The sequence below is a fragment of the Dendrobates tinctorius genome, unplaced genomic scaffold, assembly GCF_039654945.1.
Source record: "Dendrobates tinctorius isolate UK_male_01 unplaced genomic scaffold, ASM3965494v1 ptg000011l, whole genome shotgun sequence".
NCBI classification, from domain to species: Eukaryota; Metazoa; Chordata; class Amphibia; order Anura; family Dendrobatidae; genus Dendrobates; species Dendrobates tinctorius.
This window is the reverse complement of record NW_027361679.1, coordinates 82429620-82447195: the sequence shown is the minus strand read 5'-3', so window position 1 is coordinate 82447195 and position 17576 is coordinate 82429620. Positions and strand designations below refer to the sequence as shown.

The window sequence follows — 17576 nt, the reverse complement described above, 5'->3', positions numbered from 1 at the left end:
AACCGGCATCATGGGCAGCCAGAGACCCTCTGTTACCGAAGACAGAAAATAACTAGGCCAAAGGGGCTCTCGTAAAAATGTTTACCCCCAAAAAAAGAGCTCTGAAAAAGAGCCCCACTGTATTGAGAGCTAATGACCTGAGGTTAACATCCTCATTAATCAGAACCTCCCACTCTCATCTCCAAGACTTTTCACGAGCCGCGCCGATTCTTTGGAATGCACTACCCAGACTAATACAATTAATCCCCAATCCCCACAGTTTTAATCGTGCCTTAAAAACGCAATTGTTCAGACTGGCCTATCGCCTCGACGCACTAACCTAAATATTCCTGTGTGGCTCATTTCAAAATTTTCTACCATATCCAGGTTCCTCGCATCATGTTCTTACATGCTTTTTGCATTTAATAGCCCTATGTGGCTTTACTGTTACATATTTAGACTGTTAACTGGTTCAAGCAGCAACAGGAACACCTGATTCTTACACTAGGGATGGTCCAAACAATAAAAACAATAAAAGCAATTGTTACCATCCACCTTTCGTGTCTCCCCTTTTCCCTTATAGATTACAAGCTTGTGAGCAGGGCCCTCATTCCTATTGGTATCTGTTTTGATCTATGTGTTTATTGCTATGCTGTATTGTCTGGAGAAGTCCCCTCTATAATGTAACGTGCTGCAGAATATGTTGACGCCATAGAAATAAAATTATTATTATTATTATTATTTAGAGCACTTCATGCTTCCCTCTGCCGACAAGCTTATTGGAGATAGAAATTTTATTCTCCAGCAGGAATTGGCACCTGTCCACATTTACAAAGTACCAATTCCTGGTTTAAAAACAGCAGTATCACTGTGCTTGATTGGCGAGCAAACTCGTCTGACCTTAACCCCATAGAGAATCGATCGATAGGGTATTGTCAAGAAGAAGATGAGAGACACCAGACCCAACAATGCAGACGAGCTGAAGGCTGCTATCAAAGCAACCTGGGCTTCCATAACACCTCATCAGTGCCACAGCCTGTTCGCCTCCATGCCACGCCGCATTGATGCAGTAATTGATGCCAAAGGAGCTCCGACCAAGTATTGTGTGCATACTGAACATAGATTTCAGTAGGCCAACATTTCGGATTTTAAAATCATTTTTTCAAGCTAGTGTCATAAAGTATTCTAATTTACTGATAATGACTTTGGGGTTTTCATTGGCTGTAATCCAAAATCACCAAGATTAACAGAAATAAACACTTGAAATACATCACTCTGTTTGCAGTGCCTCTTTATAATATATTAGTCATACTTTTTGTATTGAAGAACTAAAATAAATTAACTTTTGGATGATATTCTAATATTGTGAGATACACCTGTATACGAATATTCATATGTATATTCGTATGCATTTTTTTAATTAATATATATATGTATATATTGTATTAAAAAAAATATGCATACGAAAAATATATTGTGGATGGGAGATATGTATCACAGAGGAGCATGTTCACATAGTACTAAGAGAGGTTAATCGGTTAATCGCCACATGGTTCTGTGTATGGAAGTATGTAGACCTCCTAGATTGTGTGGCTTTGCAAAAGCACTAAGAAGCTGGACTCTAAGTCAAGCGGGCTAACCCGCACTATTGTATGGACTGTTAACTTTGTTTCACTTTGTGAAAGGACTGTATTTAAGTTTTCCTGTGATGTGCTTTATGAGTACTGAAATAAACCAGCCAGACTTGTAAATGGAAATGGTTCCCGTAATACCTCATATCGCTCTCAAGTGACTAGCATTATTACATTTGGTGTTAGAAGTGTGGTCAGCGCTGCAGGGAACAGTACTGCATGTATTTGTTGAAGGCGGCTATAAGCCAGAGAGCAAGGACAGACAGCATCATGAAGGAACTTATTAAAAATCTGTTACAAGCCCAGCACCAGCTGCAGCAGCAATAAGAGGTGGCACAGAAGGAGACACATGAGCTGTTTATGCAACAGCTCCTACAGCAGCAGCACCAGCAACAGCTCCAACAGCAGCAGCAGATTGAATTACTGCTGGACATATCAACGTGGAAAACCCTCTTGCTCCCAAATGTTTGACCTGCTGAACCTCGTCCAAAAGTGATTGCAGCCGCAGTTCTCTACCCCAGTGCAGATAGTGGAGCGAGTTGTAATGGATCGGTTCGTGCACTCCCTTCAAATGCCGATGCAGTTGCCCAGGGAAATCCCCAGAACACCGATGACTTGGTTGAACTGATCAAAAGGTATGAGGGAGTTGAGGGTTCCTTGGGTAGGCAACCCACTCCATACTGGGTTCCCATCAAGGGGTGGATGCTCAAAAAGAGAGTAAGGCATCTATAGTCCAAGGGGCTTGTGGAAGTCATGCCAAAGGTCCCATCGGAGGATGTAATTTGTTGGAAATGTCACAGGCCAGGCCATATAGCCATCGGTGGTCCCCTGAACAACAAGCAAATGGACTATAGCATGGGACGCCGTTGTTCATACTACTCGTATCCGATCTGCAGTGCGGACTGTCCACCCGGCGAGGGGAACCAAGCTTGTCCCATAAAAGTGAATGGTCAGCAACTTACTGGACTAATAGATTTGGTGTTCCTCTTGAAGGCCATAATCACTCTCCAAATGATTCCTGGAAAGAAGAAGGGGGTCCTTTGCATTCTCGGGGATGCTAAAGACTATCCTGTGGCCAGAGACTTGCCCTTAAAGAAGTCTCACCACACCCGGAGTCTGACTGGTTTCCCTTCTGTGTAATGGTGTGAGATGAAGAGGTGGTATCCCCTGAGGCCGACATTCCTGAGATAGGGGAGACCAGAGAATATTTTGGGTCCTCCTAACATAGGGACCTAAATCTAAAAGAAGTGTTCAATAATGTAATCATTATAAATGGCATATCGCTGGAGCCGAGAGCTGACACCAAATTTCCTTATTTAATGATAAGTAGGTACTTATTCTACTGGTTAACTAAAGTCAGAGAGGAAACAGTGGAGTAATTGTTGGCACCAGGACTGTATAGGTGGAGTGTGTTGAACATGGTCATTTCACATGTCTTGGGTGGCCATCTGGGTGTCAACAAAACCGAATACTGGGTCATGCAGAGGTTCTATTGGCCCAGATGTCACCGTGAAATTCTAAGGCATTGCAAATCTTGTCCCACATGCCAGATAATTGCGCCTATCTCTTACTTCCAAAATCACAATTGTGCTGCTACCAATCCTAGAGGTGCCATTTGAGTGATTTGCCATGGTCCTAGTCGTTGCCCTTGCTCAGTCTGCTTGTGGGCATTAATATATTGGTTGTCCTCGACTATTGCTACGTGGTACCCAGAAGTGGTTCCCCTAAAAAACTCCTCAGCAATAAGTATAGCCCGTGAGTTGGTCCACATCTTTGCCCTGACAGGTCTACCGACGGAGATCCTGACCAACCAAGGAACACCCATTATGAGTAAGGTGGTGAGGGAATGGTGTAAGGCCTTGTAAATTAAACAACTGAAGAGACGTCAGTTTGCCATCTCCAGTGCGAACTTATCTTCAAGGAAGTGAATCGTATGCTGAATGTCGGAGTCATTGAGGAATCTAAGAATGCATGATCTAGCCCAATTAGCAAATCCCCATGTCACAAGAAGCCAACGAGAAGACTGCTTTCTCCATGCCCGATGGTTGTTTCCAATACGTCCAGATGCTGTTTGAACTGCAGGGAGCTCCAGCCACTTTCCAGAGGGCTCTGGACTGGATCCTCGCACCCCATAAGAATTATGCTGCAGCATACCAAGGCAATATTGTAATCTTTAGCCTGGATTGGGGAAGTCATCTGGGAAAGGTACAGGTGGTGTTTGCTTTCAGGAAGGTGGAGTACTATACTGTATATAAATGCAAAAAAATGTGCAATGTTGAAAGAGGAGACTACACTGTGTGCAGAATTATTAGGCAAGTTGTATTTGAGAGGATTCTTTTTATTATTGAACAACAACTATGTTCTCAATCAACCCAAAAGACTCAAATATCAAAGCTTAATATTTTTGGAAGTTGGAGTGGGTATTTTTAGATTTGGCTATCTTAGGAGGATATCTGTTTGTGCAGGTAACTATTACTGTGCAGATTTATTAGGCAACTTAATAAAAACCAAATATATACCCATCTCACTTGTTTATTTTCACCAGATAAACCAATATAACAACACAAAATTTAGAAATAAACATTTCTGATATTCAAAAAAATCAGTGACCAATATAGCCACCTTTCTTTACGATGACACTCAAAAGCCTTCAATCCATAGATTCTGTCAGTTGCTTGATCTGTTTATGATCAACATTGCGTGCAGCAGCCACCACAGCCTCCCAGACACTGTTCCGAGAGGTGTACTGTTTTCCCTCCCTGTGGATCTCACATTTTATGAGGGACCACAGGTTCTCTATGGGGTTCAGATCAGGTGAAAAAGGGGGCTATGTCATTATTTTTTCTTCTTTTAGACCTTTACTGGCCAGTCACACTGTGGAGTATTTGGATGCATGTGATGGAGCATTGTCCTACATGAAAATCATGTTTTTCTTGAACGATACCGACTTCTTCCTGTACCACTGCTTGAAGAAGGTGTCTTCCAGAAATTGGCAGTAGGTCTGGGAGTTGAGCTTCACTCCATCCTCAACCCCAAAATGTCCCACAAGTTCATCTTTGATGATACCAGCCCATACCAGTACCCCACCTCCACCTTGCTGGCGTCTGAGTCGGAGTGGAGCTCTCTGCCCTTTACTGATCCAGCCTTGGGCCCATCCATCTGGCCCTTCAAGAGTCACTCTCATTTCATCAGTCCATAAAACCTTAGAAAAATCAGTCTTAAGAAATTTCTTGGCCCAGTCTTGACGTTTTAGCTTATGTTTCTTGTTCAAAGGTGGTCGTTTTTCAGCCTTCCTTACCTTGGCCATGTCCCTGAGTATGGCACACCTTGTGCTTTTTGATACTCCAGTAATGTTGCAGCTCTGAAATATGGAAAAACTGGTGGCAAATGGCATCTTGGCAGCTTCACGCTTGATTTTCCTCAATTCATGGACAGTTATTTTGCGCCTTTTTATCAACACGCTTCTTGCGACCCTGTTGGATATTTGCCATGAAACGCTTGATTGTTCGGTGATCACGCTTCAAAAGTTTGGCAATTTCAAGACTGCTGCATCCCTCTGCAAGACATCTCACAATTTTTGACTTTTCATAGTCCGTCAAATCTCTCTTCTGACCCATTTTGCCAAAGGAAAGGAAGTTGCCTAATAATTAGGCACACCTTATATACGGTGTTGATGTCATTAGACCACACCCCTACTCATTACAGAGATGCAAATCACCTGATTTACATAATTGGCAGTTGGCTTTCAAGCCTATACAGCTTGGAGTAGGACAACATGTATAAAAAGGATGATGTGATCAAAATACTCATTTGCCTAATAATTCTGCACACAGCCGGCCACTTTCCAGAGGGCTATGGACTGGATCCTCACACCGCATAAGACTCATGCTGCAGCATACCTAGGCATTATTGTAATCTTCGGTCCGGATTGAGGAAGTCATCTGGGAAAGGCACAGGTGGTGGTTGCTTTCAGGAAGGTGGAGTATTATATATAAATGCAAAAAAATGGGCAATGTTGAAAGAGGAGACTAAATACCTTAGATATGTAGTTTGTAAAGGCAAAATCAAACCCCAGATCAATAAAGTAGGCGCAATCCTGAACTGGAAAGGATCGCTCAAAAAAAAGCAAGATAGGGCCTTTCTGGGAATCATGGGGTACTACAGGAGGTTCATTTCAAACTTTGCCATGCTGGCTGCAACCCTGACCAACCGCATTAAGGGGACAAAATCCGTTATGGCTAAATGGATGTCGGAGCTGGAGACTGCCTTTCAGGAACTGAAATTAGCTCTGCTTTAGCAGTCAGTACTTGTAGCCACCAACTTTATGAAGGAATTTGTACTTCAAGCGCACACCTCAGTAGTCAGATTAGGAGTGGTCATTTCTTAGGAGATACACAGAGAGGAGCATAGGAAGCTGTCGGCATGTGAGAAAAATTATTCCAAAAAGTAATCCTTGGCCATAAGTTGGGCGGTACTCACATTGTAATACTACCTGTTAGGGAAAAAAATTTAATTAGTGTCAAACCATGCCCCGCTCTTGTGGATGAGGTAGAATAAAAGGAAAAATGTTTGTTACCCACTGGTTTCTAGCCCTGGAGGATTTCCATTTTATGTGGAACATAGAGACGGGAAGTTACATGGTAATGCCAATGCTCTCTCGATAATCCCATGTCTAGTGGTAGAAGGGGCCAAGCACCACGGCTTTAGGCAGAGGGGGAAGGTATGCAAGGTGGCTGCAGGACACAAGATACAGTGAGGAAAAAAGTATTTAGTCAGCCACCAATTGTGCAAGTTCTCCCACTTACAAGATGAGAGAGGCCTGCAATTGACATCATAGGTAGACCACAACTGTGAGAGACAAAATGAGAAAACAAATCCAGAAAATCACCTTGTCTGAGTTGGCAAGATTTATTTTGCAAATTATGGTGGAAAATAAGTGTTTGGTCATTATCAAAAGTTAATCTCAATATTTTGTTATATCATTTGTTGGCAATGACAGAGGTCAAACGTTTTCTGTAAGTCTTCACAAGGTTGGAACACCCTCTACACTCTTGGTGGTATGTTGACCCATTCCTCTATGCAGAGCTCCTCTAGAGCAGTGATGTTTTGGGCCTCTCGCTGGGCAACACAGACTTTCAAATCCCTCCAAAGGTTTTCTATGGGGTTGAGATCTGTAGATTGGCTAGATCACTCCAGGACCTTCATATGCTTCTTATGAAGCCACTCCTTTGTTGTCCTGGCGGTGTGCTTGGGATCATTATCATGCTGAAAGAACCATCCACGTTTCATCTTCAATGCCCTTGCTGATAGAAGGAGGTTTGCACTCAAAATCTCACGATACATGGCCCCATTCATTCTTTCATGTACACAGATCAGTCATCCTGGTCCCTTTGCAGAGAAACAGCCCCAAAGCATGATGTTGCCACCCCCATGCTTCACAGTAGGTATGGTGTTCTTTGGATGCAACTCAGCATTGTGTCTCCACCAAAAATGACGAGTTTTGTTTCTACCAAACAGTTTTACTTTGTTTTCATCAGACCATGTGACATTCCCTCAATACTCTTTTTGATAATCCAAATGCTCTCTAGCAAACTTCAGAAGGGCCCAGACATGTTCTGGCTTAAGCAGGGGGACACATCTGGCACTGCAAGATCTGAGTCCCTGGCGGCGTAGTGTGTTACTGATGGTAGCCTTTGTTACGGTGGTCCCAGCTCTATACAGGTCATTCACTAGGTCCCCCCATGTGGTTCTGGGAATTTTGACCACCATTCTTGTGATCATTTTGACACCATGGGGGGAGATCTTGCGTGGAATCCCAGATCGAGGGTGATTATCAGTGGTCCTTTTCTTATTATTGCTCCCACAGTTGATTTCATCACACCAAGCTGCTTACCTATTGCAGATTCAGTTTTCCCAGCCTAGTGCAGGGCTACAATTTTGTTTCTGGTGTCCTTCAACAGCTCTTTGGTCTTTGGAGTGTGGCTGTTTGAGGTTGTGGACAAGGTGTCTTTTATACTGATAACAAGTTCAAACAGGTGCCATTACTACAGGTAATGAGTGGAGGACAGAGGAGCCTCTTAAAGAAGAAGTTACAGGTCTGTGATAGACAGAAATCTTGCATGTTTTTAGGTGACCAAATACTTGTTTTCCACCATAATTTGCAAAATAAATCTGAAAAGGTGATTTTCTGGATTTCTTTTCTTATTTTGTCTCTCATGGTTGTGGTTTACATATGATGTAAATTACAGGCCTCTCTCTTCTTTTTAAGTGGGAGCACTTGCACAATTGGTGGCTGTCTAAATACTTTTTTTCCCCACTGTATGTATCATAAAGATGCATGCTTTATGTGATATAAACCTGTGTATGTGTGTGTGTATGTATATATATATATATATATATAATGCATATGTGTGTGTGTATATATATTTCATCTCTTTGATGCGCTATTATAATCGTGAGACTAAAAATTCGGTTTACTTACTTTGTTATAAAACATCTCTTTCACAGGTTATCTTTCGTTATGCACTTGCAATATTTAAATACAATGAAGAAGAGATCTTAAAGCTGAATAATGAAACAGAAATCTACCAGTACCTTTCATTTTTTACCAAGACTATTTGTGATGGCAGGTAAACACATCATAATCTGATGTTCCCTTACAATAGTGTCTTTGGATCAGTTATTCTCTTACTAAGCTTTGTCCAGTTATATTTCTAGAGCTATTGACTTTAATAGCATTTTTCATCCTGTCTTTGGCTTAAGTTAAGTTTTGTTCCGTCAGTTTAGTGAGCAGGATAGTTTCCTAATCTTCTTAGTAACAAGACCACAAATGTCTATGGGATCACTTCCATTTTGATCAGTAAAACATTAAATGGATCATCATGGACTTATTCAAAATACAATCCTTAATACCAGTGTAACCAGAGCCTTATAGCCCTATGTTGGTTTATACATTTTATCAGTTATGCCAATAACATGTAATAAAACAGCATATCAACAATTAAATGAACTTTGAATTAAAAACAAGAGTACTGGTCACCTAATATTACATGGTGAACTGGACACACAATTTAATAGTGGCTGCAGAGCGGAACAAATTGTTTGTTTTAAATTTCACATTTCCATTGTGGAAATATCAGTCAAATTATTTGGCAACTAATGAGTTAACTAAAGTTAAGTCCAAGTGGGTGTTTTCACTTGGGGCGTGGCCTTCTTTGACCACTTTGCACAGTGCCTGATTCATTACAAGGTGTGCACTTGTCCACCCTTCCCTGTTTTTCCATGGTGGTCTTGATAAATCGGGACATGTGTTCTAAAGGGGACATCCAGTAAAATGTTATATTAAATTTAAAGGGCTTATATGATCAGAAAATTGCATATTGTAACAACCCTGCTGGCGTCACTGCATGGCCTCCCATCCCCCGCACATCAACTTACTCACTGCTCCGGGTCATGCTGTGAATTCTGTCTGTTGCCAGTCCTGTGCTCTGTGCCTCTGCTCTCCTGTGTGTTTCCTGGCTATGTGTGTATAGGGGGGTGGCACCAGAACTCTCTGGTTCTTATGCAGTCAGGGTGCACCTGTCTAATCTGTCCCTGACCAATCACCTAGAGCCCTTGACTATTTAGTTCCGCCACACCCACTGAAACATGGCCTGTGCAATGTCTAATCTCAGTTAGTACCTTGCTGCTGAGGAAGCCAGGCCCTGTCCTGTGTATTTCCTCCTTCTCTGGAGGAATACTTCTTGTCTTGCTTTGTACCTTGTCTGCCTGCCAGGAGGCTGAATATCCTGGCCCTTGAGTCTTGGTCCCAGTACCTTGTCTGTACTCTGTCCTACCTTAGTCTCCCTTTCTCCTTGTCTGTGGCTTCCTTCCCTGCTGTGTCCTTCCTTGTGTCCTCCCTGTCTGTGCATCTGCACCCTTGCAGCTCCGTCTGTGCATCTGCACCCTTGCAGCTCCGTCTGTGCATCTGCAGCCTTGCAGCTCCGTCTGTGCATCTGCACCCTTGCAGCTCTGTCTTCTCTGCTGCTGCAGAACTTCTTGCTGCAGTTTCTCCACAGACCTTGTGGTTCAGCTCTACTCCGCACTCTTGCGGCTACGCCTACTCTGCACTCCTGCCTATATCCATACCTGCACCTCCTGTGTGAATAGGTCCAAATCCTGTTCCAACATACACCACTCCTCCTGCCTACACCTGCACCTGCTGTGTGAACAGGTCCCTACCTGTCCCTTCTCATACCATGCCCGCCTGTCCTGTGTCTCCAAGCCGTGCCCGCCTGTCCTGTGTCTCCAAGCCGTGCCCGCCTGTCCTGTGTCTCCAAGCCGTGCCCGCCTGTCCTGTGTCTCCAAGCCGTGCCCGCCTGTCCTGTGTCTCCAAGCCGTGCCCGCTTGCCCTGTGTCTCCAAGCCACGCCTGCTTGCCCAGTGTCTCAGCCGTGCCTGTCGTGTCTACCTGCCTGCCTGTCTATAGCTTCTGTCAAAGTGACTTGTCCCCGAGTGGGACCAGCAGCCATAGCCAGACACCACCCTGGAGTGGCACCCGACAGCTATCTGCCGCACAAGCCAGACCTCACCATCAGAGGCTCCAGTGAAGACCGAGGTAGCTGTCGTAGTCACGCCCCTTCCAGGGTAGTTTGGTTTGTGGCACAGTGGGGCCACAAACCCCCCCGGCTCGTGCCACTCAGCCAAGGCATGAGCGTGACACATATTACAAAAAACAGTTTTTTTTAATATATAGACATTTTTGTTTAGTTTAGTTTTACCATACCAGTATATACATCCAATGAAATGACGTGTCCTGGTTTCTGTGGAGCAGTTGTCTGCTTTGCTGTATAGATTTTGAGATAAAGTAGAGTCATCACATTATCATTAGATGGTGGGGCATTTATGAACAGCTCTAACATCTAATTATAATAATTCAGGACAGTAACACTATACACTGTATATACTGTTGGAGGAAGTTCTCCATCACATCCTGAAGGCTCTAGTATTCTATGACATTTATTTTGTCATTTGACATCTACAAATTCAGCTGCTATAAAAAACACATCCTTCGGACTGTCTTTATAGACAACATAGTAAATGTGTGCCTCCAAATGGGCAGTGCCATGGAACTTTCTAAAAATAATTTTTTCTTCAGGTTAACGTTAGAAAATGACAGACACAGGAGCAAAATTATAAACCCTTAACCCTGTCTGATAGAAAGAGCAGCCAGGATATAGATCAACATATATCAATTTGGATTTATTTTTTCAGAAATGTTTTTATGTTGCATAAACCATGCCAAGTTTATGACAAAGTCAAAATCCTGTTGCTGCTTTAATATACAAGCTGTGTACTCTTTATTTCACTTTCTCAGGAAATTAATGAATATTGCATTTAATGAAATGAATCCTTTCCCAATGAAGCTTGTGAGGAATCGTCGTGTAGCACATATGGAAAAATTCAAAGCAGAACTTGTTGAACTGGAAAATATAAAACGGGAGTATGTGAAGAGTAAAAAGGACCTCCGAAGTAGAGGAAATTACATGGGTGTCAGTGATGACGAAGAAGATACATAAACATTTGCAAAATAAGAGACACAATCCTTATGGAAATGTTCTATTGATCACCATGTTTAGATTTTCCATTACAGCAGTAGTCTCCAAACTTTTCTTACATCAAGAGTCACATTCAGCTCTGAGAGAGTTACGATTCACATCCAGAACCCCCTCTGCCCCTCTTCCACCGAATAGTTACAGTACATCTAGGCCCTGTCTGAGCTTCTCCCACAGTAGTGAAACATAGTCCCCTTTATCAGTATATTGACAGCCAAAGCTTCCCCACAGAAATCATATTAAGGTGGCATACTTGCAGCTAGGGGTACGGAACCTTCATTTTGTTTTCTTGCAGTAAGGAATTCCACCACGCTACAATATCCAGTGTTAAAAACCCCCTCTGATAGTTTAGCACTTAATTTATCTCTCCAACAGCAAGGTCAGTATATGTGCCTCCAGATCTGCTCCTCTATGTGGGGTTATTCACAGAAGTTACTACCTGGAAACCTGCTGTTCATAGCTGTTTACTAGACCTAGTGCTAATGCACCAAGTTGGCAGACATACATGAGCTATACATCATGTTCTCATTAGCTACATGTGGCTCCTGAGCAATAGGTTGGGGACCCCAGCATTACAGAATCACTTCATGAATGATGGTCACATCAATAGAAACTATGTAGTACAGTTGACCAAGATTTGGTTATGCCGGAATCGAGCTCTGTGAACCTTCTGGTACATTATTATTATTATTTATTATTATAGCGCCATTTATTCCATGGCGCTTTACATGTGTGGAGGGGTATACATAATACATACAAGTACAGTAATCTTAAACAATACAAGTCACGACTGGTACAGGATGAGAGAGGACCCTGCCTGCGAGGGCTCACAATCTACAACGGGATGGGTATCCTCACAGTAGGCGAGGGTAGAGCTGGTCATGTAGCGGTTTGGTGGATCGATGGTTACTGCAAGTTGTAGGCTTGTCGGAAGAGGTAGGTCTTCAAGTTCTTTTTGAAGGTTTCCATGGTAGACGAGAGTCTGATATGTTGTGGTAGAGAGTTCCAGAGTAGAGGGGATACGCGGGAGAAATCTTGTATGCGATTGTGGGAAGAGGAGATAAGAGGGGAGTACAGAAGGAGATCTTGTGAGGATCGGAGGTTTCGTGCAGGTAAGTACTGGGAGACTAAGTCACAGATGTACGGAGGACTCAGGTTGTGGATGGCTTTGTATGTCATGGTTAGGGTTTTGAACTGGAGTCTTTGGGTAATGGGGAGCCAGTGCAGGGATTGACAGAGGGGAGAGGCCGGGGAATAGCGGGGGGACAGGTGGATTAGTCGGGCAGCAGAGTTAAGAATAGATTGGAGGGGTGCGAGAGTGTTAGAGGGGAGGCCACAGAGCAGGAGGTTGCAGTAGTCAAGGCGGGAGATGATGAGGGCATGGACTAGGGCTTTTGCAGATTCTTGGTTGAGGAATGTACGGATCCGTGAAATATTTTTGACTTGAAGTCGGCAGGAAGCGGAAAGGGCTTAGATATGTGGTTTGAAGGAGAGATCAGTGTCAAGGATAACCCCGAGGCAGCGAGCTTGTGGGACTGGAGAGAGTGGGCAGCCGTTTACTTTAATGGATAGGTCTGTTGGGGGATCACGTGAGATGGGCGAAAGATGATTAATTCTGTTTTGTCCATATTAAGTTTTAGAAATCTAGCGGAGAAGAAGGATGAAATAGCAGACATGTACATGTGGCATCCCTTGTGATTCTTCTGATTAGTAAGCACTGTGACATAATTACATTGTGGCACGACAAAAGGATAATGTTGTGGTGGGCCACTATTCAGAAGACACCAAGAATGTCCCTTATAGTAGGAGGTTCACAATGTTCTGATCTAGCAACCATGAACTACCAATTAGGCTGCTGTACCAGAGTCCCACAAATCTTTTTGCTCAACTCTACTTTGTAGCAACTTGGCTAGAAATTTGTGTCAAAGCCAACTAAGCTTAATTGTACTCCATATTGCTTTGCATTGTCTTCATCAATATTCTTCTGTCAAGGACAGAACATTTTATGGTGGGTACAGAAAGTATTCAGACCTCTTTAAATTTTTCACTCTTTCATTGCATTTCATTTCATTGGTAAATTCAAAAAAGTTCATTTTTCTTTTTCATTAATGTACATTATGCACCCCATCTTGACTGAAAAAAACAAATGTAGAAATGTTTGCAAATTTATTAAAAAAGATAAACTGAAATAAGACATGGTCATAACTATTCAGACCCTTTGCTCAGACACTCATTTTTAAGTCATATGCTGTCCAATTCCTTGTGATCCTCCTTGAGATGGTTCTACTCCTTCATTGGAGTCCAGCTGTGTTTACTTAAACTGATAGGACTTCATTTGTAAAGGCACACACCTGTCTATATAAGACCACACAGCTCACAGTGCATGTCAGACCAAATATGAATCATGTCGTCAAAGGAATTGGCCAAGGAGCTCAGAAACAGCATTGTGGCAAGGGACAGATTTGGCCAAGGTTACAAAAGAATTTCTGCAGTACTCAAGGTTCCTAAGAGCACAGTGACCTCCATAATCCTTAAATGGAAGAAGCTTGGGATAACCAGAAGTCTTTTTAGACCTGGCCGTCCAGCCAAACAGAGCAATCAAGGGAGAAGAGCCTTGGTGAGAGAGGTGAAGAAGAATCCCAAGATCACTGTGGCTGAGCTCCACAGATATAGTAGGGAGATGGGAGAAAGTTCCACAAAGTCAACTATCAATGCAGCCCTCCACCAGTGGGGCCTTTATGGCAGAGTGGCCTGACGGAAGCCTCTACTCAGCACCAGACATATGAAAGCTTGCATAGAGTTTGCTAAAAAACACATGAAGTACTCCCAGACTATGAGAAATAAGATTCTTTGGTCTGATGAGACAAAGATAGACCTTTTTGGTGATAATTCTAAGCGGCATGTCTGAAGAAAACCAGGCACTGCTCATCACCTGCCCAATACAATCCCAACAGTGAAACATGGTGGTGGCAGCATCATGCTATAGGGGTGTTTTTCATCTGCAGGGACTGGACCACTGGTTACAATTGAAAGAAACATGAATGTGGCCAAGTACAGAGATATCCTGGATGAAAACCTCTTCCAGAGTGCTCCGGACCTCTGACTTGGCCGAAGGTTCACCTTCCAACAAGACAATGACCCTAAGCCCGCAGCTAAAATAACAAAGGAGTGGCTTCAGAACAACTCTGTGACCATTCTTGACTGGCCCAGCCAGAGCCCTGACCTAAACCCAATTGAGCATCTCTGGAGAGACCTGAAAATGGCTGTCCACCATCCAACCTGAAGGAACTAGAGAGGAACTACAAAGAAGAATGGCAGAGGATCCCCAAATCCAGGTGTGAAAAACTTGTTGCATCATTCCCAAGAAGACTCATGGATGTACTAGCTCAAAAGGGTGCTTCTACTCAATACTGAGCAAAGAGTCTGAATACTTATGACCATGTGGTAGTTCAGTTTTTCTTTTTTAATCAACTTGCAAAAATTTCTACATTTCTGTTTTTTTCAGTCAAGATGGGGTGCAGAGCAGAAAAAAAATGAAATTTTTTGAATTTACCAAATGGCTGCAATGAAACAGAGTGAAAAATTTAAAGGGGTCTGAATACTTTCCGTGCCCACTGTATACTTTGTCAGGTGTAAATATGAGGATAAAACAAGTTGTAATTGTTAACATGTTGAGTTATTGTATTATTTGGCAATTTAGACAATTACCATTTAGACAATTTGTATATTTTTGTATAGACTGAAAAAACAACAAAGATAATCATACAAATTTTACATTAATTATGCCAAAAGCAATCTTCAATGAAAATTGTAAATTAATGGTTACAATCATAATGGGTAAAGTTACCACTGAGGGGTAATGTACTTAGATTGGGCACTGCAGGGCAGATGCCCTTATTAAAGAAGCAGTCCTCCCATTAAAATTTTTATCCTCTTAATGTATTGCAATCATTATCTTATATATCACTGTGCACTTACAATTTATGATTTTGCCTTTCTACCCAGATAATTCTCTTTTTTTTCTGCTCTATGTAGAAACAGGACGTGTCTTGTCCCTGTAGAAATCACTGCCTTCTTCAACTTCTGACCCAGCTGCTCCGCATCTCCGCCCTGCCTACGACTTTTGCTGGGACTTATGAGTCATACAGTGATCATTGATCTCCTATTACTACATAGCACAGAAGGATTCAGCTAGTCAGTTTTTAATCACCTCATGTCATAATTCTTTTGTTTTCCATTAGGTCTAAGAGGGTAGAATGGCAAAATGGGCAATTGTAAGAACACATGGCTATATAATATGATTGCAATAAATCAATAGGATAAACATTTTGATGGGAGTTCTTCTTTTAAAGACATGGCTGCAAACGTTCCATTCTTTTTATAAATTGTTTTTGATCTTTTGAATTGGCAGGTCTGATGGGCATTATTTATTGTACAAATCTGTATATTATACATCTTGTAGAATAAAATGACTGTACTAAATTGTCTCATTTTGTCAACTTTGACAGAGATAATCCATTACTCCATTAGTACTCAGCCATTCACCTATTCTAGCCATTAAATGATGTTCTCTGAAGTGATAGTTGATTTTATAAAGCCTCTTTCTGTGTGTTTCCGTAAAATTATATATTTGTTGTGACTTGTCAAATCTATTTTAATGTACTGTGCTTTACTCCTCAAAAAAAATGCTGAATGACACTGGAGATTATGCGTGAACCGGAAGTCTCTTTTATAACGTAAGCCTTTCGAGCCTCGTTCTCAAGCTCCAAAGACTTTGAACGTCACCTTCAACTCACACATAAACCCAAGTGTGATTCGGTGAGCCAGAATTTTAGTCATGTGAGTGAGAAGAGGATCAAAGCAATCCTGTAAGCCTGAGATTGGTGAGTATGTTAATGAACTTGCGCTACATTACATCTACATTTAGATTGAGGCCATACAAAATTTGTGGGAGTGCTTCTTTAATGGGCTTTTCAGGATTTAAAAAAAACAAAAAAACAGGAAACAAGAAAAAAAATACCCATCTACTAAATCCCCTTTGGCTAAGGCGCCTCTACATTAGTAATCTGATTGGTCTTCGTTTATATTGCATAATGCATGCTCTGGGGGGATTCATAAGTCTCCAGTCACACAGAGTCAGTGCAGACTTATCAATTTAGACCAGACAACCGCTTTGAGAGTCAACAGATACATAAAAGTTCATACAGTTTATACCTCCTTTAATTTTAGGCAATACAGATAACATATGATAAAAAAAATTGGCCGTTTTACACGTATATAAAAATAGTCACAGATGTGTGAATGTAGCCTGACTCTGGTATGAGATCTCTACGAACAGCAAGCTGGGTTTGGAAGTCTGGGATCGTTTTGGTTTATATACTGTACGTTGAGGGCACATTGTATGAACATGGGTAAAAAATTAGCTATGACACCATATTACCTCTTTCAGAATCTGTGTCGTGCCTTATCAAAAAAATTGTCAAGTCAGATAAACTGTGGAACATTGTGGTCACATTCACTAACAAGCTGTACGCTCTGTTAAGGGAATTTGTCCTACAAAAGACATTTTTCATCTAACCAAAGTATAGGCAGTGTCATGCCAGCACCCGCTATCATGCTGGCGCCTGCTTCCGCTGCCGCCACTCCCAGGTGCCCCTCTCAGCCCCCCACTCACCGCTCCACGCGCTGCGATGCTCTCCCAGCCTGTCGTTTTGCCGCCCGGGGGATCCAGCGTGGTGTCTCCTCTCCCTCCTGCTTCCGTCCTGCTCCAGCCCCGTGCATGAGCATTAGGTCGCGGGCACGCGCTCCTCTCTCTGCTTAACCCTCTCTGCACCTTCCCAGAGGAGTGAGCGCTCCAATCAGGCACCAGCACAGGGTATATCAGGCGGCTCCTCCATCATGGAGGCGACTGATTACAGTGTGCATATTGTACGCTAATCTGGCCCATCCTGACTACCTGCTCCGTCCTGACTACCTGTTCCATCCTGACTACCTGTTCCGCTCCTGACTATCTGTCCCGTCCGGTCTACCCGCCCGGTCCTGACCTCAGTTCCTTTCCATTTCCTGAGTCCTTGTCTCCGCCTAGGTCACCCGTCTTGGTGGCCTCATCTTCCCAGCCCCGGTCGGGCTCTCTCATTCCCTCTTGAGCCGCCCCTCTTGGTACCAGCTGTTGCGGTAATTGACTTCCTCGGGTCTGCTCCTAACGATCCCTGTATAGGGGTCGGCACCACCTGGTCCGCTCACTCCTGGGAGCTTCAATGCCGTGACCCAGAGGGTCCACTCTTGCAGCACGTCATTCCCTAGACGTCACAGGCAGTATGATCATTAGGGGCTCAACTGCTACAACATTCATCGTTCATTGTGTGAACTGAACA

The 17576-nt window shown here is 42.9% G+C and overlaps 1 protein-coding gene across 2 annotated transcripts in view; it reads left to right on the top strand.

The window, feature by feature from the left end:
- TBC1D2 (TBC1 domain family member 2) overlaps nt 1–15684 on the top strand; it is a 136110-nt gene extending 120426 nt beyond the window's left edge. For both annotated transcript variants that reach the window (XM_073543899.1, XM_073543890.1), the window contains exons 13-14: nt 8118–8239; nt 10965–15684. In XM_073543899.1, the coding sequence (XP_073400000.1) occupies nt 8118–8239; nt 10965–11166 (324 nt within the window). In that variant the 3' untranslated portion in view covers nt 11167–15684. The remainder of the gene's footprint in view (nt 1–8117; nt 8240–10964) is intronic.
- The last annotated feature ends 1892 nt before the right edge of the window (nt 15685–17576 follow it).